We start from the raw sequence: 25,302 nt of genomic DNA, 5'->3' as shown, positions 1-25,302 counted from the left end.
CTGGATTTGAACTGCACCCGAGCATGAGCAGACTAGGGAGTTCTTACCCTCTTCTAAGGGTGCTCTGCTCTGGGTCCTGACCTTGACGCATAGAACCATTGTCAGGAGTCAGGACACAGAGCACAACGGCAGCGAAGCCGAAGCCAAGAAAACATCTCATCTGCACTCACCGCCACCAATGCAAGCGTCTATCAGTTACATCAGTTACATCAGTTATGGAAGTTTTCATATGACTCTGCTACTTTCAGCAGGGTGCAGACCACAACTCATGACTTAACAGGCTGTATGTGGCCTGCCGACGCGGCTTGTGCAGCCCTTATCGCCCTTTTAATTAAAATGTGGTGATGTGGTGCGCTTTATGTACATGCTCAGGAGTGAAGCTCATCTGCCATAGATGGGTGGAATAAGACACTGGAGAGGAATGCTGCATTTGTTTCATCACTGCCAGAGTGACCAGTAAAAGAGGACTGTGAAGTTCGAGTCGTAGTCAGTCACCATTTTAGTGGAGCTGGAGTTTGGGATATTGAGGATTCGGAGTTGGAGTCAGAGGTTTCACTTATCAACTCCACAGCCCTGCAGCAAATAGAACACTACAGACAATCTGCTCAGCTCCTTATACTTTATAACTTACTGTCTGCAGAAAGGACACTATGCACACCTTCTGAGATCATCCTAGTCTCCTGCATGCTTCCTGTAGATGGGCACTATATACAATCTGCTCCTCCTGCTCTATAACAAGCTACCTGTTCATAGGACACTATACAACATTTGCTCTATGATAAGCTGCCCAAGTGTTGTGCATTTACAAGGAAAACAGGTTTGCTTTTAGGCTGTGTATATAAACAGAATTTTTGGGAAGTGCAATTTGTAGTGAAGTAATGCTGACCTGCTGCACAGGCTGCTAACCACTTCTCACTTCTACTGGGTCTTCTTGCAATGAGATGTGTACAGTTTTCAAATTTCTGAAAAACAATAAAGGGAACAACCATTAAGTAGAAAATGTGATGTCATTCGGGGATTTTTTTTTCTCCTTTTCACTTTACCATTAAAGGACACCTGTCATCAGGTCTGTGTCACTTGTCCTGTCACCTCTACCTGTTGGAGCAGCTCACAAGGATCCCATCCCAGCCTTTATCTAGTTATTTCATACATTATTCATTGTAAAATCATCTATTCTTTATTATGTAAATGAGGCTGGTCACATGGTCAGAGGCAGTGATGTCACCCCTGTTATCCCTCCCCTCTCCTCCCCCTGCTCATGTCTGTGTGTAATGTATAGTAAAGCATGGCTAGTGTGTGTATGTCATCTGCTGACATGCTGCATCCTCCTAATATACAGGTGAGAGACACAGACATCAGCTACACAAGTACCTGACATGTTCTGTTGTAACATGGCTGCCTGGAGCTGCTGTATCTCTCCTATACACACACACATGCACACAGAGGCTGCAGGGGGCGTGGCCACCAGCACCAGGAAGCACATCATTATACAGACTGTCAGTCAAGCACTTGGGGTGTGGCTGTGCCTCCCACTCATGAATAGAGTGGACAGCTTGAATATGCTAATGCTTCATTGGACATTTCACAGGTCATTTGCATACAGCTTTAGGACCTCATTGCTTAGGTTTACAGGAATGTAGAGGGACAATAAAGGGATAGAGGCAATGCTCTCTAATGGCAGTTTATGAAAATATATTTAGTTTAGGGGGGTTATTTAGCATGATGGGTTCTCTTTAAATACACAGCGACATGACATAAAATGATGCACAAATTGTTAAACTAACAGGTTTTCTTTTTCTTAATGTGAACAAATGCTAATACTTCATTTGTTTATGTACGGTACCACTCCTAAAATGTAAATATGCTTCATGGTGCAGTCATTCATGGCTAAGACTCTGTATTAGTCAATTATCATTTTGCTGGGTACAAAACACGCGCTGAGGTGCTGGAAAGTGTGAGGGAGTAGGTGGCAGGAAAATGGCGAGTGGTGGATAACCCTGGTTGGGTCGGAATGTATTTGGCCAAGAGTCATGTTACTAGGACTTAGGCAGTTGTGTGATATTTGGTACTGTGATATACAGCTTTATACGATATATGATTATTGGAAGTGCATTCATTCCTTGAAAGGTCTTTTTATATTGTTTTGAGATTTAAGGAATTCCACACGCCTCTTTTCTATTGTGCCTCAATGCACACTGTCCTATTAATTTTGTGTAGTATGTTTTTTTTTTTTTTAATGGAGTAGTTTTTAATTTGTCCATGTTGTTTGCTGGTATTGCAATTATTATGATTTTTTAATAAAAGGATACAATTTATACATTTCTTTTGTTGTGATATTTTAACGTACCGTCTTTAGAAAGTCATTTGTAGGGTAATATACTTGTAGTTTGGGGAATTTGTCCTTTTCCTTTTTTAAAGGAAATCTACCATCAAATTAAAGCATGATAACCCAGGGTCAACTACTCATAGGTGCAGGCGCAGTGACTGTGGTAATCGTTCCCAGAACCCCTCAGAGCTGCAGCATCACAGGCTGTTACAATGAGAAGAACATGTCCCACCAAACCCACTGCTTTCTCCCTCCTCCCTCTACCTGGGTAATCTAGCAGAAGCCGGAAGTGCAGTGAGAGACCTGCTCTTCTCATTTTAACAGCCTGTGAATCTGCAGCATGAAGGCTGCACTCCCCAGAGCCATTTAGCATAATTTTAAAAGTTGATTTTAAGGCCATGGATAACATATATGAGAATATTACCATGGCCATGGTGCCAGTATCTATGAATAAGTGCCCCTGATTTATAACAATGGATTTTCATGGTACATTTCCTTTAGAGAAAAATTACACCGGGATGGTATCTGTATTTGAATACGTTTCCGGAAAAAAGTAAGTTTCATATATACTTATAATCTTCAAATGAAATTCTTTACTTCAGTTGTTTCATTAACCCCTTAACAACTAGGCCCTTTTTTGTTTTTTTTTGCGTTTCCATTTTTCACTCCCCACCTTCAAAAATCTACAACTATTTTATTTTTCCATGTAAAGTTAGTTTACTTTATTTTTTTTACTTTTTTCAGACCCCCTAGGGTACCCCTTTGGCAAAGTCTTTGTAATGGTAAATAGTAATAACATACCCTCCACCCACAATATTGTCAATTTTTTATATTAGATTTTTTACACTACAACAACAAAAAGATATGTAGACTGTACTATAGGAACAGTTACCTCACCTCGGAATCAATAAAAACACAGGGAAGATTTTGGATTAGTTGGACCACCGTTTCTCTCTCCGTATCTCTAAAACCAGTTACCTGGATAATTCGCTGACTTGGAGTCAACGCCATCTGCAAGATAATGTAAATTATGAAAATTAATATTTTAGGAAAATGAATATGCAGACCATGTGCGACATATATCTTATGTCTGGAAATAAACCTACCTAGTTTTGAAAGGTAGGGTTAAGGTTTTGGGCTTGCTTGATTTAGTAGTGGTTGATGCGAGACATGCGAGTCTATTGGTTTTTCGAGGCTTTTTATCTGCAAAGTCGCACACAAGTCTCAAATGTTTAAAAAACCCCTAAAACTGTTTCCTACACCTGTTCTGGACTGGAGTTTATTTTCACATAGAAATAAATTTTTTTTACCGCATTGCGCAAAAAAGTTGCGACTTTTACAGACGACCACATCAGTGGCATCAGTGTTAAACTTGCGGCGAGTGTAAAAGTCGAAAATTTTGGCCCAAATGTACGCTAAGAAGTCACAAAGAAAAGATAAAAGAATAAAATTGGTAACCAGCACCCGCTCGGATGTGAAACAGCGAGTGCTCGTAACCAATTGTATATGTGTTTGTATGTGATCAGGCCAAGAATGACCCACAGGGGTTTGACTTGTGTTTAAAATTGCAAGGCAAACGCCATATGTGAACACAGCTAGAGAGAAATAACAATACCTTTCACAATACATAAAAATTTGTAGCTATAGCAGGGTGTTCAGTAACCATAACCAATCAATAGCCTCTGGACAATGTTCCTAATAAGTACCTGAATGCATGCTTTTCAGTCAAAACCAGGAGTGGGATATTAAAAGAAGTGTCAGAAGCTATTACCATAGAAACCAGCGGACAGTGTTAAGCAATTTCACTACTTCCCAAATTCTATGTAGTTCCAAAGGGGATTTTCAACCTTAAAAGGGGTTCTCCAGTGACAACAAGTTAGAATCTATCCACAGGATAGATGGGATCCCCACGGATCATGGGAACAGGGGTCTGTTGCTCCCAAAGATGAATAGAGCAGCTGGCTGCTCTATTCATCTATATGCCACATAAAGATATAGCCAATCAGTTGGCTATATCCGCCAGCACCATAGAGATGAATAGAGCATGATCGCCCAGCTGCCCTTTTCATCTTGGGGTACTCATATTCTGTAGGGGTCCCATCACAGAGACTCCCACTGATCATCAAGTTAGCCCCTTTCCAGTGGATTGGGGCTAACTTGATGTTGCTGGAGAACCCCTTTAAGGCTACACTCACACTAACGTATACCCGATGGGCCGTAGCACGGCAGGCATATGTTCATGACGATGGAGAGGAGGAAGGGTGACCCCTCCCTTCACATGGCGCCGTAATACGCGGAAAGATTGAAAATGTCCTATCTTTTCACCAGGTACAGAGCGGTAAAGTGCAGCACCATACCGCTCTGTACCGGCCCGTTGCCGGCCTATGGGGGATGTATGTAGGCCACAAGCCGCAACGGTCGTGTGAATGTAGTCTTCGATAGTATACTATATTAACCATTTTAAAAAAAACTTTTCCTAGAAAAAGACAATTGTTCTAGTAAAGCTGATTGCAATTCTTCAGTATTAACCAACCTTAAATTTTCATTAATCCACCCAACTGAAATTGTGAATGCTCACCCGATTCATAGATGACTTTGGTTATAAAAAGCAGTGGAAGGAGTTAACATCTCAGTTTTTTAAAGTAATCTAAGGTATTTGATTGACATATGCAAGCTTTAAATAAAGCACTAATTATTCAACTACTGTCAAGTTCATCAGAAAAATCAATTACTTTTAAAGTGATTTATGTGAAACTGTGAACTGTGCTAGAAAGTTCACTTTGAAGACGACATTGCAGATAGGAGAGGAAAAATGAGAATAAAGCTTTTAACATCGGCCTATTAGAGATAAGATGTCATGTTCCTAATTGGAATGTGGCAAATGTTCCAGATTCTGCTCAAATTGTTAGCGTAATAACAATAGGCTCCTGTTTTATCCTGACGTCCATCTTCATTGTCAGATCATTATGATTAGCAGAGAATGCTAACTACCACAAATACATGTACACCTCAATGACATTAATTTTGGACTTCACAAAAGAAAAAGAAAAATCAATTGGAACACAAAAACTGCTACTTGGGCCTTGTTCACACGGCTGTGTGCTCGTCCGCGCGGTTTACAAGACGATTCAAGGGAGGGGGAGTGAGTACTCCTCACCACTCAGTCTCCATTGAAAGACGACTGTCTGTGCTGCAAATCTGCCCAAATATAGGGCATACCCTATATTTTGCAGCATAGCCGCCAGGCACAGTCACATTGAGACACCGTGTAACCATATGGCACCTTAATGGGGGTTGTGATCTGGATGCACAATTTGCAGAAAGATTACGGACGCAATTACAGTCATGTGAAAAAGGCCTTAGGCTCACTTTATAACTGTATTCAGACTTCTGCAATTATCTTCCATCACTAAAACAATAATAATGTTGGTTGGACTTCTGTACTTCCTTGCATGCCTTCTTAACCCTCCTCCCTTCTCTTTCCCCAACTAGTTGCTTTAAAAAACAAACTTTAGTGCAACACCACCATTGTGGGTCACAGAACTATGTGTGGAGTGTGGACAACTGATATGTGAACCTACTACCGCCACTGGACTCATTGTTCTTTTGCACTTTTTAAGGCCCTGCACCTCTGATTGCAGTCTATAAATTGACATATCTGTTTCCTTCCCCCCTACCTGTCCTTCCCCCTTAAAATTAGCCGTGATATACAGCTGTTCTTTTTTATTAATGTTAAAATTACTCAATAAACAAAAAGTTATAAAAAGCAAAACAAAAAGAAACAAAATCAGAAGTCTAACAAAGGTCCATTGATGTAAACGTTTATGTCCGTTTTCACCATTTCTGTGGTTTTGAATGGAAAATTGGACAGAAGCTAGAGCACTATTTTCTTATCTCATATAACAGAAGCACCAAGGGAAACTGCAAAATTAACAAACAAAATTAATTAAAAGTCCATTCATTTAAAAGGCATTTTATGGATCAGTTAGACGTCTGTTATTATTGTTTCAGTAACAGAAGATAATTATGGAGGTCCAAGTACAGGTGTGAACTAATCCTTATAATGGAAATGTAGGTGACATCGTCAGTAAACATTGGATCATTAGTGACATCTTCTATTAGGGTGCATCATAAAGTACTCTCTCAAAGATCAGCAGATTTCCTATCTTGGATACTGCTCATTTTCTGTAACCAAAAACATTTTTGTATTCATTTTTTAGTGGTTGTCTCGGATATTTTACTGTATTTTAATGATGAATCTTGAAGCAGAATATTTTTGAAACAAATGGGGAAGTCTTAGCGGCAAGACTATGAGCCTTATTTACATGAATGGAAGCAATACCCACATTTTGGCAATAAACCTACCATATTCAAATTCAAGAAATTCACCTCCCATTCATTTCAGTGGAACAACCGCAGTTTTGTTTTCTTCAAGTACATTTTTCTACAAAGAAAAAAAGAAACGTGGCGTATTAGCGAGATAAAGCTTCTTCCTAGCAGGGAATCTGGTAATGTTACATTTATCATACAGCATATCCTTTAGACCTTTAAAGTTGATTGAAATTTTCAGCACATTCCATAGAGTTTGATTGGTAAAATACAATTTCTAAACTTTAAGATGACTCTACAGGATTTGCTGCCATGTATGTGTACATGAGGAGTGATGCATATCAAAGGTTTAAAAAAACTGACCCGTAGTCCAGGCCTGTGTGTCCACACGGGCGGGGGTCTGCCATTCCAAAACATTTTCTGCAATGTGGTCACACCGAGTTCAAATTGTTCCGGCGTATTCATGAGGGGGCGATACGAGGCACTGCTTCTTGCCCGAATCCCCCCCCACACACACACCATATATCCCGGTTCCGACCACTCCCTCATAAATACACCGGACCGAACTCACAGCTGAGGCTGCATTGTCTGCTAGCTTTATCAGAGGGTTCTGATTAAGTTAGCAGTTTATCAATGCTAAGATGGGGTAGCGCCTAGGAGCTGCTTACTTTAGCCTTTTTTAGGGTGACAGGTCCTCTTTAATGTAGATTTCCTGATCACACCAGCAGTTCTGAGACAAGTGCACACAATCCATCCCCTCTGATCTGTAGGGGAGGAGCTTCACTGCTGAGCATGAGCAAAAAGTGCATCCACATTCATCTCAACTAAAAGCCTACATCCTTAGGTTACAAACAGAACAGACATTTATAGGACACTCCATAATAACTATGATTAGCACATGTCCTAAATTCCTATACGAGTGTATGTAGGCTAAGGGTGTATATACTGTATATATATTTATATGTGCTTATTACGCATGTATACGTGCACACATAACGACTGTAATACACACACATAGTACAGGTTTACCCGATGCAGTCAGGTTCAGAAGCCTCATATTGTGCTCCTGGTTTTGTTAGTCTCCAAAGGAAAAAAAAAAAAAAATACTCGTTCAACACAATTACAGTTGTTGCTCTTCTAATCCTGCGAGTCAATCTACAGTGAACAAGAAGCTGATATCAAACCCTTGGCAGCTCGAGTTAAAATTAAAAGGCATACTTAGCTGTGGAGACTGTCAAGTGTGGAAATAATATTTGTCCAGCTGGACAGCTTTCTTTTGTAGTGTCTAAATGAATGTTGAGATTCCGTCTTCTTGAAAGCTCCGGTGTCAGGAACGTAATGTGGACTGTTTGTGGTTTGACAGGGATTATTAAAATCAGATGAAGTGAAGGGAAGCGAATGTGAGAAGGCAAAATTGACAGTGACACACTCTATTATTTGGAGCTAAGATCATGATGACTTTTTTGATATGATGGCTTCTAAATGCTAGATCTCCTGATAAGAATTGTTAACCAGCAAACAAAGACAAATTTATTTTCCTCTAATATTCTTTATGATTTCCCATATAAATTCCGTACTGAATGATTATTAACTTTCCGTTATCATATCATCAGTTCAGGGCTTAAGGGCCGAGTGCAACAAAAAAAACAGAACAGGAGAAAGCGGTACATAAAAGGGACTATATAAGAAAATCCACACCCCAAAAGATACTGATGAAAGAGGCAAAAAATATTTAGCAATGTACAGTAGATGCCATGCAGGTCCATGAGCCAATGTAATCAATAAAAAAGCTGCAGTCCCTGGGAGGGGGTGCAAAAAGTCCACCAAGAGGCGATATTCACACATGGAGTTTGGAATGCATTTACAATCCATTTACACTTGTGTTAACACTACATTTACATAGAGTTACGAAAAATATGGAATATGGGCCATGCGTGAACAGGGCCCAAAGCCGCTTGCCTATACGCGAGTGCAGTCTGAGAAAAACACATTGGAATTCGGGTCTTCCGGTGATTCACTAAGGAAGTTCCTCCGACGTCCACCAGGTGTCGCTGCTGCGCTGAAGTCCGCCGGAGTCCACGATCCATTGCTGGGTGAATGTAAGCGCGTGTCCAGCAAATTATTATTATTTTTTTTTTTAAATGCGGTTTCTCCGAATCCATCGGGTTTTTGTTCGGCCACGCCCCCGATTTACGTCGCGTGCATGCCGGCGTCAATGCGCCACAATCCTATCGCGTGCACCAAAAACCCAGGGAAATTCAGGAAAAATCGGCACAAATCGGAAATATTTGTGTAACACGTCGGTAAAACGCGAATCAGTCCCTAAGTAAATGACCCCCATTGTATGCAAGAGACTGAATCTCGAATCAATGTAATGAACTAGTACGAGGTTTGGGATACAAGATTTGTTAAGCAGACTTAGGGCGCAATCACACGATGAGTTTTGTGTGCGTTTTCAAACGCATGCAGCAAATGCACTAACTGCATGGCAAACTACAGTCGCCATAGAATAACATGAGGCATGGCACCGCTGCGTCTCTGGCAAAACAATCTAATGCATGCGTCTGCCGCACACAAAATGTACTGTGTGAACGCGCCCTTAGGGTGCATTCAAACATGGCATTTTTAAAGTGTCAGGGGGTTTAGGGCGTGGCCAAACCCCTCCCACTTGCATCTTGGATGCATTTAAAAATGTGACAAAAATGGCACGTGAGAACGTGCGTTCACACACGGCTTTGCATGTACACAATGCAAAACACTGGGTGCTTGTTGCCGATCACCAAGCCGCCTCCCCAGGCCCTTTTGCATTGCGTTTCCTTTACACTTTTCTGTCAGATTATGTTCAAGCGTGTTAGTTTTGCATGCTCAATGTTTAACTGCAATTTCCCTGTGCGCCTGGTAAATTTGATAATCGTGGTCTATGAATCAGAGGAAAAAAAGCATAGGACTTGCATTCATCTCAGAGTAAAATCCCCTCGACTTTTTTATTGCATTTTTTTATGTGCGCCATTTGCAATTGTAGAGTACACTGAGGGTTTCACATACGCAAAATAACACAACAACACACATTTAAAAGAAGGCAGCTCTGAAAAAGGCCTATGATTATGATGGGTCAGTGCCCAATGCGAGTCCCTCGCGTCACAGACTTGCACAGGACTCACACATGCAGGGGCCCTAAACCAAGAACTAACCTCAGAACTTGACACAGCTGTGGTGTGTGATAGAGGCAAAGAGCCCTGAGGCCCCATGCACACGAGGCGCAATCCAGAGACTGCGTCGTGATCACATGCTGAGGTAAGATTGCGCTCCAATTGCTTTTGCTAAATGCAATGGATATGCAATGCTATCTCAACATAGGTGGAAGCCTTTGGATTGCGTCATAAAAAGCAATCAAACCGCTATGAGTGTACATGGCCTGAAGCTGCATTCACAAGCAGCACATAAACTGCATTTTGAAGGTGCTTGGCCCAAATGTAGATGCATTTTCACTGAAACACGGTGGCTCAGTGGTTAGCACTACAGCCTTGAAGCACTGGGTTCTTGGGTTCAAGTCCCATCCAGGTCAATATCTGCAAAGAGTTTGTATGTTCTCTCCATGCTTGTGTGGGTTTCCTCCGGTTTTCTCCCACAATCCAATACATACTGGTAGGTTATTAGATTATGAGCCCCATTGGGGACAGGGACCGATTTGCCAAAAACTCTGTGTGGTGCTGTGTAATCTGTGTGCCATATATAAATAGAGGAAGTATTAATGATTATGAAACACTTGTGATTGGTAACATGCTCTAAGTGCACAGTATGTAAACAGTAAAAATTCACGTAGTTCTTGTTGCCAAGCGCAAACATTTCAGTGCATGCGCATCAACATTCGACCCAAGCCTCTCTCCGCAGCCTTGTACTTGCGTTTCAAAACCCACTTCTAATGCTGCGTGTGAAGGTGGCCTGAATGAGGCAGTAGAAATTGATAGAAAAGGCTTCCACAGCTCCAAGTCTTATATCGTGACTGAAAAAATAATAAAGAACAAAACTTTGTGCTGTGTAGAGTTTTGTGTAAATGTGTATTTTGGTTACCAGAGCCGGTGTGACTTCACATGTTACACATAGCCCCTAACACAACCCATACAGGGGACAGTCCTAAACAAAAGGGTAAGGGTGATGCCACACATGGCGCTTGGAACCCGGTTTTGGTCCGTTTTTAAGCAGTCCGTTTTTTTACCAGTTTTAATTAACATAATTGGTAAAACTTGTCACAAACGCATGCGATTTTTAACAGACTGCTTAAAAACAGACCAAAAACAGGTTCAAAACGCCATGTGTGGCATCACCCTAAGAAGGGACACAGACGGTCCTATAGGATTCTCTAGTTTTGGTTCCCTGTCCTAACTACAACCATTTAACCCCTATGGTTCCACTACTATACAATATGTATGTGTAGTGGATAATGTTCCATGACCTGCTGTAAGGAAATACACACACACAAAAAAAACTACCGTGCAAGGCAGCAGTTTATCTGCTAGCAGCCTCTGGTTGTGGTCACACGGTGCGTTTTTAAATGCATTTTTGCATATTTACCATGCATTTCGTGCTTACACTTCCAGAAATAAAGAAAAACTGATTTCAACCAGCCAAAGACATCACAAATATGCAAAAAACGCATGGGTTTTGAGTGCTTTCAAGAAGGGCCCGAGAACACACCATGTGACTGCGCCCTGTCAGCATACAAACCCTGTGTGGTCCCACCCTTAATATCTTACATCTTTGCCAAAATACATTGGATGATGAGGTCATGCACTGCTGTTTTAATGCAGCATTTTGGTGCAGTTTTCTGACACCAGTGTAAATTAGAATGACAATGCGGAATTTCAGTCAATGCTCAGGTCAGAAGCTGCAAAAGATGCAAGCCCCAGACAGCACCACAGGCCGGGAATGGACACTTATGTAAATCTTCTGCAGATAGTCTTCTCTAGTATGTACTAGAGATCTGCGCTGACACTGGTAATGGCAAGCAATGTGCAGAGATCTTACACTCCATATGGTCTCCTTGGGGGATGGCTCAGTCTCCTCCGCTCCTTACCGCAGCAGCAATGGGCAGGAGGAGGAGGAGGAGTTACCTACAGCAGGACAACTGTAAGTATCCCTGAGTTATTGTGCAGCCATGCAGACTGAACCCATGAGCTCTACATACTTATCCAACACTATTGCCTTTATACAAAGAGCATATATTATACGAACCAGTCAACAATACATAAAGATATGTGGGTAAGAGCTTTTATATGTCCAAGAATACGGTTACCTTTCCTCAAAATCAGTTTTGGAATGTCTCTGTGTCTCTATGATGTGTACAGTGCCAAATTATCCCAAATAAACAGGCTAAATAAACTACGTTTTAAGTGCTTTATGACAAATTTGTGCAGGCAGAACTAGGGTAAGTCTTCTACACACATATCTATACAATATCCCTATCAGTTTTCACAGGGACCAAGGGAAGAGTTTTTGAGCACCATTCACAGGTAATGGGTCGGCGTACAGTACACTACGAGTATCTTCCCTCAAGGAAGTTCTATTATGTCCATGTGTAGTAAGGGGTTAAATACATTGGACCCCATCGACCACATCAGGTATAAAAAAGTGAGCAGACACATAATTATAGTGAAAGTTTCTGGGATAGCTAAACTGTCAAAATCAGCTAATTAGTGGGGGGGGGGGGGTTCAGGGCTTAAAGAATTCGAGATGAATAACTGAAGCTATAGGTATACAGATATAAGTCATAAAAATCATTCATCGTGAAAACTCCTTTAAAGGGAACCTGTCAACAGGTGAATTAATATAAAACCACAATAAGTACCCTGTACGGCTGGTTGCCCAACATGTCTTTATAAATTGAGACCGCTGCCTGCAGCCGGAAAAATTAACTTATATTCATGGTCCGCTTCCAGTCAGGGGGGTGGTGTTTCGGGCACAGTAGTCAAGGAGGCTCGGGCCCTGTAGGCCGCATATTTACAGAACTGGGCCAGGACTTCCAGTGACCTCTTGTGTCCAGCTGGCTTCCTGTGGATGTAGGGGGCCATACGGTCATTACTGTATACATACCCCCCTCCATGATAACCACTACCAAATCAGTGGTTGTTTGGACCAAGGACATCTGCGTGCCCCTCCAACCACTCACATGGGAGCGGTTATCACAGAGGGGGCATGCATACACTAATGACCTCAGAGGCCCCTCCATCCACCAGGATACAGAAAAAAACTTTACTTGAAAAAGTACAATATGGGAGCTAATTGTACTTACCCTGGTAAAGTTTCTTATTAGTAACTAATCCTTTTGAGTCGAGTAGTTTGGGCCTGTGATCTAATCTACTACAGATAGGATTTATACAAAAAGTAAGTGGTCAAATCTAAACCAGCACAAAACAAATAAAAAGTGGGAAAAATTCACGGCACCTAGAAACCACAAAAAACATTTGAATTGGAGTCAGAAAAGGGTTAAGCTTGGCTAATACAGTTAAATGTTTGTATTACTATTATTTGAAGGTTGTGGTGATGATAGGGAGCTCCAGAACTACGGCACTGGAATGCTCAGGCCATTAGAACTGGTCATGTGACTACAAGAGCCAGCCAATCAGGTCAGCTGTCATCTCCACAATCAAAAGTGACAGCAGCACAGTGATGACTCAATAAAAATTCAAGCATGTCTGAATAATCCTGATCCGCTGCAGACAACATAGCAAATCATCATCACTACAACCCTCCTCAGAGCTGCACTGACCCTACAGGACATGGACACTGTATATATATATGAATGTGTACATAGCAAAGCATCGGCACTACAACCCTCATCAGAGCTGCAATGACCCTGCAGGACATGGACAATGTATATATAAATGTGTACATAGCAAATCATCAGCACTACAACCCTCATCAGAGCTGCAATGACCCTGCAGGACATGGACAATGTATATATAAATATGTACATAGCAAATCATCAGCACTACAACCATCATCAGAGCCGCAATGACCCTGCAGGACATGGACAATGTATATATGAATGTATACATAGCAAATCAACATTAACATCATAAAAAGTGCAAAACCACATGCACAGTAAGTCAATCACTCCATATGTTATACAGTGCAAAATCCACAACACTACAATCCCATCAAAACTAAACCCAGCAGATGTGAGGACATAAGTGGCACCAATGCCCCACACTGTGCAGGTAAGTGATAACATCATGAGCACATACCTAGAAATCTCTCCCCCAAATCAATCACCCAGAATGTGTGCTCACATGTAGTGAGAGGCTGCCAACATCCTGTCTCTCCTACTGAGCATGCGCAGCCTCGGTGTACACGCGCCCAGGGCAGAACATGCCGTCTGTGATTGGCTGTGTGAGGGTGAGGCTGCTGCAGCCATCTCTATTAAGGGAATGTCATAGACCAGTAATGCAAACCTGCCCATACAGACTTCAAACACACCGAAAATATGTAATTAGGTAATTGATGAAACAGGATCGTCCTCTCACAGAAACAAAATTAACCGCAGGCTAAACAAGCTGATAATAATAATAATAATAATAATAATAATGCAAGAGTGGTTACCATGGAGACTGTAAACAATCAGGATCCACGTGCACATGTGATGTAGGTGAGTGCTGCGCTCTTGTTCTCATGGTCTCTTTCAGAAGTTATGATTGATTCTGATGAAATGATGAGAGCATCATAACAAACGTTCACACAATTTAAAGTAGAATTTATCTGTGTATTTGGAGTGGAATCTGTAGCAGAAATTCAAGGATGACCATTGCAGAATTTGATACCGCATCAAAATCTGCATGTGTTATATTTTCATTGGATATTAAAATCAAGGGAAGGTGGATTTTCTGCTAAAATCCAGGCCACAATTCACAAGTAACAGTAAAGGCTCTTTTACATTGGCGCTGCTTTTCACGGCTATGGTTCAGTGATTTCCATGGATGCCTCACAAAGCCATTGATTTCTAGGGGTGTTTTCACATTGGCTTGTATTTTCACTGATCTGTTGTCCATGAAAAAAAAAATTATGAAACATGTCCTATTTTTTTAACTGATGCAGATCATGAAAAGCAATATAAGTCTCTGGGTCCGCAAAAAAAAAATGTTGTTTTTTTTTTTTCGCTGATGAGGCTGTAAACTAGGTGTGATGTTTTAGAAGCAATGTCAAACCTTCAGTTATTTTGCGGACACAGAGACAAAACGGCTGCCTCACAGAGACAAAACAGAAGAAAAACAGAGATGAAATGCAACGGATGCACAACTGAAGCTGAACATCGGCACCAATACGAAACAGCCTTAAAGGAAACCTACCACTTGAAGTGGCAGGTTTAAGAAAACACCGAGCACCAGCTCAGGGTGGGCTGGTGCCGGAGCTTATTTTTGTTAGTGTTTTAAACCGCTGTATCGCGGTTTAAAACACTTTTTAAACTTCATAGCCGGCGCAGGGAGGTACGCGCTCGGCGCTTACCATGCGCGCGGCTCTCCTTCACTTCCTATGTAGCCGCGCACACGGTCGCGCGCATGGTAAGCGCCGAGCGTGTACCTCCCTGCGCCGGCTATAAAGTTTAAAAAGTGTTTTAAACCGCGATACAGTGGTTTAAAACACTAACAAAGATAAGCTGGTGCTCGGTGTTTTCTTCTTAAACCTGCCATTTCAAGTGGTAGGTTTCCTTTAAGGGTGATGCCACACATGGCATTTTGAACCTCATTTTTGGCCGTTTTTAAGCAGTCTGTTAAAAACCGCATGCGTTAAAAAAAAACGCATCCGTTTTTTTTACAGGTTTTACCAATTAACTTGATTGAAAATGATTGAAAACGGATGTGTTTTTTTTTAAAAAAGGATGCGTTTTTTAACGCATGCGTTTTATAACGGACTGCTTAAAAACTGACCAAAAACTGGTTCAAAACGCCATGTGTGGCATCACCCTAAGGCCCCCTATACATATAGCTCCCAACTGTTGGGATAGTGAAAAATGCAATAAACATAGAGAAATAGAGAAACAAGCGGATGCCCATGGATGGATAAATATAACAATTTTATTAATTAACATAGATACACAAAGAAAGAATAAAAACAATTAAAAAGCACCTTAGGTGCTGTACAAAGTACCCTTGTCCCCAGCGCACAGTGGTCTATAATGTAAAGAGGGTATATACAGGCTATATCTTAGTAAAGCACAGTAAGCTTGGTGGGTAGTATATAACAAGGTATAATCAATATAACATCTGAAAAAAATATAGAGATGAAACTAGTCTGTATATTACCTAGAGAGACTAGTTTCATCTCTATATTTTTTTTCAGATGTTATATTGATTATACCTTGTTATATACTACCCACCAAGCTTACTGTGCTTTACTAAGATATAGCCTGTATATACCCTCTTTACATTATAGACCACTGTGCGCTGGGGACAAGGGTACTTTGTACAGCACCTTTGGTGCTTTTTAATTGTTTTTATTCTTTCTTTGTGTATCTATGTTAATTAATAAAATTGTTATATTTATCCATCCATGGGCATCCGCTTGTTTCTCTATTTCTCTATATATCTGTTCTGGATGTTCTCCTTTATTTTTTGACCCATAATTGTTGGGTAAAATGCAATAAACATGGGGCATGGAAATTTAACCCATGCCCATTGTGCAACATCCCCCACCGGGGCCTAGCCCTTGAGGTGAGGCCTGGAGACAGCCGGGGCCTGCGGTACCGGAGTGGCTGGTGGTTGCGGCCTAAGCACGCTGTTGTCACGGTGCTTGGTACGGGGGAACCGGAGGGCTGTCCTACAGCCTGGCAGGTCTCCAGCAGGGTGGTGTTGGCAAGAAAAGATGAGGGAGAGGCTGCTATAGCGGATCTCCCTGGGGCAACCCCTTAATGTCCCGAGTGTGAGTCTCTGGGTGATGGACAGGGTGCCGGTGATGAAGGCAGGGGTAGTAGCAGGGACCAGACGGAGGCAGAAGTTGAAGAAAACAACTTACAGTTCTTTATTGGAACCGCAGGAACATCAGCAACGTGCCTTTAACAAGATGGTGGAGTACTGGAGAGGTATTTGGAGGGAGCCACAGGATGTATTTCACCAGCCTGGATGTATAGGGCAGGCTGGGAGGCAGCTGTGTCCTTAGAGGATGCTTCAGCTCGGTCCTGGATCTCTTCAGGTATCACCCTTGAAGGTAGGATGATACCCCTTTCCTCGCTACACTAACCCTAGTCTTATTGCTCCACTTCAGGCAGGGGCTAGGCTCTTCCTGCACTGGTCTGGTATGCTAGAGACTCTAAGCTACTGCTCAGCGAACTACTCACTGCTTGTGTCCTGCAGACCCAGAGGGCCTGACTAGGACCGGTCTCTCTCCTGAGAGAGATTTCTCTCTAAGAACTCTAGAACATTCTTGGCCAGAGGTTTTATTACCTCCCTTTGGTCAGGTGGTGGCTGCTCCTCCAATTACCTCTCAGTGCACAAAGACAGAATGTAACACAGACATTGGTTGACATAATTACATCACAGATTAACATCTGCCTTGCCAGGCAGGATTAACCACTGCAATTTCCCCTTGATCCTATAAGGACCATGTAGTGTAATGTGGTGTTACCTACAGGTGGGACGTATTCGCAAGCACTACCTCGCCATTGCATCGGCGAGGGTGTTGCATACCCCGGGGGCAATTGAAAGAGCCGCCCTCGGCTCGACTACAGATGGTTTGGGGCACAGAGGGGCTAAGGGCACTTCTGGGAAGTGCAGGCTATGTGAGGTGTAGGGACAAACCGCCCATGGTCCTGGAGACAGGCACCTGGGTTGGTGTCGGACTAAGACAAAAAAACATGTAGCTGTATGACAGTTGGTCGCTGACGCCATTAAACCAAACTGTACAGTAGGAAAGGTGTGGTGTCATGTCCTGTAATCCACTCCTTGCACCAAGGCCTGTATATTTGTTTTATCAACGCTTCTTCCCTGGCGGCAATTATATAGTGTATATATGCATACATTGGCATATGTGACACAATAAAACATTGTACTACATAGAGACGGTCCGACACAGCCACACTACAACCTGAAAAGCCTATGAAAGGGTTAATGCAGACTACTGGCAGATATGACAGTGTGCAACAGGTTAGCAAAATCACATTGGCTTAGCAGCCCAATGGGTACACATCTTGAACGTTACAAACGTTACAGAGGTAGATAGGCTACTCAGGGTAGCGCGATACCAAATGTCTCTTTTCCTGCAAAGAAAAGGCATAAAAAGTGCAAGCAGAATGTCCGTACCTAAAAGGAAGGCATTAAGTGCAAAATAGTAGTCAATAGACATAGCAACTTTTCCCTGGAGTATCTGGCAAAAAGTCTCTCAGAAGGTCTCTAATGACAAAGTCCATCTTCTGGGTACAGCCCTTGATGTGGGGAAAAGTGCACTAAGAAGCAAAGGGTCTCCTCTATGTGTAGAGGGACAGAGTCCTTTGAAGAAATCTCTGCTGTGGCAGAGGAAGGGTGCTATCATAGCACATGACAGTGTATAATCTCTTGACTGAGATAAATAAGGGTAAGAGTCTCAGGAAAGTCTCTGGCTCTTTGGGGAAAGTGGAAAAATATACACAATATGTACAAAGGACATAGTACCTGGAGAGGGCTACAGCCCTTCAGGGGTTAGTCAGTATCGCTGGGTTCAGCAAAGACAGGATCCAGCTCCTGCAGGGAATCCTGTGCATCCTCAGCGGGAATAGGTGCCGGCTGGGGACACCCGGTGGCAGCAGTGGGTACTGCAGGTGCAGCAACATCCTCCGGACCTTCAGGGGGAGGAGCGCTGTCGCCCGGGGTGTCGGCTGTTCCAGCCGGGGGCTCAACTGAGCCAGGGACCACGGAGGGGTCCAGAAAGAAATAAACAGGGCCCTGCGGCAGCGCCGCAGCCCCTTCCAGCTCCGGTTCTTCCGGGGCCGGGTCATCACCCCATTGGTAACCGACAAGGGGGGATGTGGGCCTAGACGGAACCTCCGGACAAGGTTCGCTAGCCGGGATGTCTTCTCCCACAGAAGAGCCGCGGGACCTGTCAATGCTCCCGGCAGGGGAGACGGTGGGGGTGGCGCCCTGGATCATGCCCGGCCCATGGATAGCAATGGGACCCGTACTCACAATTACTGTGGATGGGGCATTCACGTGGGTCACCGCCCGGGGACTTGCAGCCGAGGAGGAAGAGGTGTTCGGAGACTCCGGCCACTCGTCGTCCTCATACCAGTCGTCCTGCGGGAAGTAACGGTCCTCGTCGGAGTCGGGGATCCGGATCACGCCAGCCGCCCAGGGTCCTCGAGGTCCTTCCTGCAGGGAGAACTCGATGCACTCGCCTGGCTTGAGGTTATGCTGGCTCTCCGGCAGATCAGGCCTCTTGACGGACCGGCGGGGTATAAATACTTCCCGTCCGGTGTAGTCCTGGGTGGCGAAGCCATAGCCCTTCCGCTTGTCGAAGAACCGGACCATGCCGGTGGTGCGATTCTTCTCGACCCAAGCTCCAGCTGTAGATCGGCCGGCCATATACCGCTGGGCCTCCTTCTCTCGGCGTCGCTGGTCCGAGACAGCGTCTCGGAGTCGCCGGCGGGCGGCCTCACCTCGGCCTTGAGGCTGCGGAGGTTTCGGTGCTGGGGCTCGTGGCTCCGGTTCAGGCTCGGATCTCCTTGGACGACAGGTAGGTGCCGGAACAGGAGCAGGAACCACCGGAGGGTCAGGAACCACCACATCGGGGCTAGCAGGCCGCGCAGCCGGAGTAGTAGGCCTCGGAGCAGGTGGAGCGGCAACACTAGGCCCAGGCGTTGGCTCAGCAGGAGTCGGGGCCTCCCCACGTGGCGCCTCCACGTGGACCCGCGGTACCGGGATGGTAGCCGGGATAGGGACGAGGAACCGCCCGGGTGGGATTTGGTACTGCGTCACCGTTTGGTAGCATGTCCTGGTGACGAAGGCCCGAGTTAATCCTCGGTGCAGCCGATGTCCAGCGGAGGGTCTTCGGACGGGCTGCGCAGAGACCACCACCATAGTCTCTAAGACCTCATAAAACTCCGGACGCTCCACAGGAGGGAAAGGCGGAGGACCCCACATGGCGTTGTCCTCTCTGTCCAAAGTCCACTCCAGTTCTGGCGCTTCTCTGAGGCAGGGCAGGAAGTCCGCCTCGAGCCAGTGGGAGGAGTCCAAGTCCTTCCCGCCAAGAGCTGTGGCGGGCTCTAATTTTTCCTGCGCCACAGGAGGCGGGGTTCGCGCGCTTCGCGCGTGGGTGGAGCTTGATGCGTCATCTGGGTTTCCCGCCAGTGAAGGTTTTGGCGGGCTGGAATTATTTGCTGCGCCACAGTTTCTGAGGTAAAAATCTTCAGGCACGGCAGCGCCGGATGTAGCAGAGCTGGTACAGTTCTTGCCAGGATTAACCTCTGGAGTGCGGGAGCGGCGCTCGACAGCACGTGGCAGCAGTATAACACAGTTCATTCCAGAAACACACAAGTCCTTGGGCCTAAACCCGGATGGCAGCAGGGTTAGGCAGCACAGTCTTTTTAATAAAGGAAAGTCTTTAGTGCCAGGATAAGGCACAGAAGTATATATCCTGTTCGTGACGCCACTTGCAACATCCCCCACCGGGGCCTAGCCCTTGAGGTGAGGCCTGGAGACAGCCGGGGCCCGCGGTACCGGAGTGGCTGACGGTTTCGGCCTAAGCACGCTGTTGTCACGGTGCTTGGTACGGGGGAACCGGAGGGCTGTCCTACAGCCTGGCAGGTCTCCAGCAGGGTGGTGTTGGCAAGAAAAGATGAGGGAGAGGCTGCTATAGCGGATCTCCCTGGGGCAACCCCTTAATGTCCCGAGTGTGAGTCTCTGGGTGATGGACAGGGTGCCGGTGATGAAGGCAGGGGTAGTAGCAGGGACCAGACGGAGGCAGAAGTTGAAGAAAACAACTTACAGTTCTTTATTGGAACCGCAGGAACATCAGCAACGTGCCTTTAACAAGATGGTGGAGTACTGGAGAGGTATTTGGAGGGAGCCACAGGATGTATTTCACCAGCCTGGATGTATAGGGCAGGCTGGGAGGCAGCTGTGTCCTTAGAGGATGCTTCAGCTCGGTCCTGGATCTCTTCAGGTATCACCCTTGAAGGTAGGATGATACCCCTTTCCTCGCTACACTAACCCTAGTCTTATTGCTCCACTTCAGGCAGGGGCTAGGCTCTTCCTGCACTGGTCTGGTATGCTAGAGACTCTAAGCTACTGCTCAGCGAACTACTCACTGCTTGTGTCCTGCAGACCCAGAGGGCCTGACTAGGACCGGTCTCTCTCCTGAGAGAGATTTCTCTCTAAGAACTCTAGAACATTCTTGGCCAGAGGTTTTATTACCTCCCTTTGGTCAGGTGGTGGCTGCTCCTCCAATTACCTCTCAGTGCACAAAGACAGAATGTAACACAGACATTGGTTGACATAATTACATCACAGATTAACATCTGCCTTGCCAGGCAGGATTAACCACTGCAATTTCCCCTTGATCCTATAAGGACCATGTAGTGTAATGTGGTGTTACCTACAGGTGGGACGTATTCGCAAGCACTACCTCGCCATTGCATCGGCGAGGGTGTTGCAATTGTTTTTCCCATCCCCACCCCCAAGTGTATCCACAAAACTGGCAGGGCTGGTTTAGTGATGCCCCAAAATAAAACTATTTTATGAACAGTCACATTCAGTAAGATTTCACCCTTTAGCCTTGCATAAAAACTTTGTAGTTTACAAACAGTAGTATGGTAAGACAATCTGTAATTTGGGACTGTAGGAGAATTTTATAGAATAGATGTTGATAGACGATAAATAGGATGATGTAGATTTATAGATAAATGATATATAACCCAGTGGGACAGTCCTGGGCTTCAGGCTCCAATATGAAGGTGATCTGCTGGGGAGGGTCACAGTTTGAAGGGGAGCTGCTGGGGGAGGGCTATTGGGGGCACAGTATGAAGTAGTGCTGTTGTGGGGGTGAGGGGGCACAGTATGAAGGGGAGCTGCTGGGGGAGGGCTACTGAGGGCACAGTATGAAGTAGTGCTGTTGTGGGGGTGAGGGGGCACAGTATGAAAGGGAGCTGCTGGGGGAGGGCTACTGAGGGCACAGTATGAAGTAGTGCTGTTGTGGGGGGGGGCACAGTATGAAGGGGAGCTGCTTGGGGGGGGGTACTTAGAGGGGAATTATACTATGTGGGGCAAAAGGAAGTTGGGAGGTTATTATATTGAAAATTACACAGAGCAATATCAATGGAAAAATAAACGTTACAGCTCTTGTTATATAGAGTCTGTATGTGGTAGGGGTTAAGCTGCATTTATTAAAATGTAGGTAATTTAATAGCAGCAGTGTGTGAAATGTGACAGATGTAGAGTGTGTGCAGGTCCAGATCTGTTTACAGTTACTATGGTAACCCTTCCTGGTGTCATTGTTCTATATGCTTTCTTCATTTTACATCTTAGGTGTGTTTAAAGGTAGTATCACGGCGTATGGGCAGATTTATATCAGTTGTCTATGAGATTTCCCTTTATAAAGATGGCGGCGTCAGCATCCTATTCAGCAGCCAATCACTGGCAGCAGCCCTCGTGCTGGGGGCGTGTACACAGCGACTGCGCATGTTCAGATGAAGGAACAGGATGTTGATAGACTTGCACTACATGTGAGCAGACAGGCTTTGTAGGTATGTGCTGCTGATCGGATTACTTACCTGCACAGCGTGGAACACTTACCGTCTGACATATCACATCTGCTACTTTTAGATTTGGAGTTGACAGTGCTGTGTATAAGGGGGCATTGGATCACTGATGCTCTGTGCTGTGTGTGGAGTTGATTGTGATAATTGATGGTCATCTGTTTTATTTATGTGTTATTGACTTTGTTATGTGCCCACCCAGCAGGAAGGCTCTGATGAGAGTTGTAGTGGTGGTTACTGCTGTATTGTGCTCTGTAATGTGCTGCTGGGCAGCTGTAGGGTGGTACATAACACAGAGCTCATATGGAGACTGATGTATAGTGAATGGTCTTTCGTAATCTTGATGTTAAATAGTTGTGTTCATTCCTTATGATCTGTTCATATGATAAATCTGTTCCTAGGAAAGCTGGGTGACTGTCCACCATTATTTGGGCAGCAGTATTGGTGGGAAGGCTCTGACTTGTGACGTGTTACTGTTTTTGCAGGTGCGAAATCTCAGTTTTTATCATTTGAGACTGAATTAATAAGATATATACAGTTTATGCGGTAACACTCTGATGGTTTATTGTTATCAGTGATAAGTGCCCTGTCCCTCCTGAACAGGTGGCCACTGCTTCCAGATAACGCGTGACATAGAATGGTCTCGTTCATTTATATCAGAGCAAGCGTGCACACAACTGATAAGAAAATAATGAGTAAAATAAACTACGTGTGCCAGGGTAAAAGACACAACCATGCTCAGTCCATGCTTGTTATCACAATAACAGTACAGCACTGCTGTTCTGCAGGGACTCCCGGAATCAGACCCCTCTGGTCTGAAACACCCTAAGGGTGCGATCACACGGTACGTTATAGGACCGTTCTTGGTGCCTTTTAAAACGTATGCGTTTACCACGTGTTTGGCTGCTTTGAATCTGTTTTTCTTCATTTTTGGTAGTTTAAGAAGCTGTAAAAATATTAATACAGGATTCAAACCAGCCAAACGCATGGTGAACGCATCATGTGACAGCACCCTAAATGATGCAACATAAAAAGGCCTCTGTTGTTATCTGGGACATGGCCTTGCACAGATTCTCTCCGCTAGAATCCGTCCAACAGCTTACATGTACATTAAAGGAAACCTACCACCACAAATCTACCTATAAAGGTAGATCGGGTGGTCGGTGAATCAATGGGACGTGAGGATAGCCCTTTTAAGGGCTAATCCTCGCGTCCCCGCACTTTTTTGTAAACTTTTATTACCCTAATATGTTAATTTTGTTATGCGGCTACTTGGGCGTGGAGTAGCCGCATCTGAGGTTACACGAGGTGGCTACTCCACGCCCCGGTAGCCACTTTACCCCTCCTACTCACCATCTTCGGCGTGCAGCTGCTCGTAGCTGCGCGCCCTCGTCCGACGATCCTGCCGTCTGCGCATGCGCAGAACAGCAGGCCCGCGCCTGCGCGGTCACTGCTCCGAAGCCGGGGCTGCACAGGCGCGGGCCTGCTGTTCTGCGCATGCGCAGACGGCAGGATCGTCGGACGAGGGCGCGCAGCCACGAGCAGCTGCGCGCCGAAGATGGTGAGTAGGAGGGGTAAAGTGGATACCGGGGCGTGGAGTAGCCGCCTCGTGTAACCTTAGATGCGGCTACTCCACGCCCAAGTAACCGCATAACAAAATTAACATATTAGGGTAATAAAAGTTTACAAAAAAGTGCGGGGACGTGAGGATTAGCCCTTAAAAGGGCTATCCTCACGTCCCATTGATTCACCTACCACCCGATCTACCTTTATAGGTAGATTTGTGGTGGTAGGTGCCCTTTAAGTGTTGGGCTGTTCTATGTCTTTGTTGGATAACTGGTTTTTGCGTTTTCCATCGTTGTACAAGAAGCGTACCCACATCCAATTTAATAAACTATTTATTGTTGTTAAAAATAAATAAGTGTTTCGTGTTTCATGATTTTTGAGTTCAGCGTTATGTAATCTGAAAAGGTTTTATTCCCATTTCATTAGGACATACTATGATTTTATGATCGTGGGGTCCTTCTTGGGGGACTTCTACCAATCCTGATTAGAGTTATAACACATTACAACAATGTAAACATATTCTAGTGGGAGAAGCAGGGAAATGGCTAGAATCAGAATTCACTCTGTGGTTGGTGGGGATTATATTAATTCCCCAAAGATCATAAAATGGTTGGATCTCCCGACAACATTTCATTCATAAATGGTCATTTTTACTTAATTTGAAAATGAAAAAAAGGGAATCTATTAGGATGACCTATTAGTTGACCCTAAAATTAACGGTAAAGTATTTTTTTTTCTTTTTTTTTCAGTTTTATTTGGGGGTTAAAGGACATTTACCTCCAGGTAGAAGGATTGTATGCAAATCCATAGGTGTTAATGGAGCCTGGACACCCTTAGACTCATTTGCAAACAATCCCTCTTCCTTGTTGTAAATGTCCTTTAACCCCAAATCAAACTAAAAAAAGAAAAAAAATATTTTACCGTTCTATCGTTTACCATCCATCTAGATACACGAGTGACCACATCAGGCCCACGATACCCAAGTGTGAAACTCTGGTGCATCTCTAAAAAACGACCAGGGAAGCCACTTGGTGTGGGAGCGTAGGCCGCATCATGTCTATCCCCGTCAATGGAAATCCCTGGTAGCAGAGACCAGGCAGTGCACTGAATACTGCAGGACCCCATCAATAATATTGGACTCACCTCCAATGGTTTCATATAATTTTACAGATTCTTTAACATTACATTCATGGAAAGGAATAAGGGCAATGCTCTTTAAACATAGTTTTTAGGAAGCATTTATTTTTGGTGGGTCAATTGGAATGGCAGGTTCCCTTTAAGCCACTACCCGTTGAACGGCGAGGGCTTGGAGTGAGTTTGTTGGGCCAAATGCTAAACTCTTCAGGCACTATATGTGATATATTAGCAA

General features: G+C 44.4%; 2 protein-coding genes across 8 annotated transcripts in view; one reads left to right on the top strand and one right to left on the bottom strand.

The window, feature by feature from the left end:
• Positions 1-14,002, bottom strand: part of SLF1 (SMC5-SMC6 complex localization factor 1) — a 53,396-nt gene extending 39,394 nt beyond the window's left edge. Inside the window, exons 1-4 of one of the 3 annotated variants that reach the window (XM_072139658.1) lie at positions 13,900-14,002; positions 6,692-6,770; positions 3,224-3,337; positions 887-962 (exon numbers count right to left, since the gene is read on the bottom strand). In XM_072139658.1, coding sequence (XP_071995759.1) covers positions 887-962; positions 3,224-3,337; positions 6,692-6,694 — 193 coding nt within the window. In that variant the 5' untranslated portion in view covers positions 6,695-6,770; positions 13,900-14,002. Of the gene's footprint in view, positions 1-886; positions 963-3,218; positions 3,338-6,691; positions 6,771-7,873; positions 8,244-13,899 lie in introns of those variants that run through there. The other 2 variants (XM_072139666.1, XM_072139673.1) reach the window with 2 other exon arrangements.
• Positions 14,003-14,127: 125 nt separating this feature from the next.
• Positions 14,128-25,302, top strand: part of KIAA0825 (KIAA0825 ortholog) — a 264,884-nt gene continuing 253,709 nt past the window's right edge. The window contains exon 1 of one of the 5 annotated variants that reach the window (XM_072139641.1): positions 14,128-14,148. The gene's annotated coding sequence lies outside the window, so the exon portion shown is untranslated. Of the gene's footprint in view, positions 14,149-14,233; positions 14,301-22,222; positions 22,356-25,302 lie in introns of those variants that run through there. The other 4 variants (XM_072139636.1, XM_072139647.1, XM_072139617.1 and 1 more) reach the window with 4 other exon arrangements.

This window comes from Engystomops pustulosus, chromosome 1 (assembly GCF_040894005.1).
Source record: "Engystomops pustulosus chromosome 1, aEngPut4.maternal, whole genome shotgun sequence".
NCBI lineage: Eukaryota > Metazoa > Chordata > Amphibia > Anura > Leptodactylidae > Engystomops > Engystomops pustulosus.
Note: the sequence above shows the minus strand (reverse complement) of the source record. Positions and strands in the feature narration are given on the sequence as shown.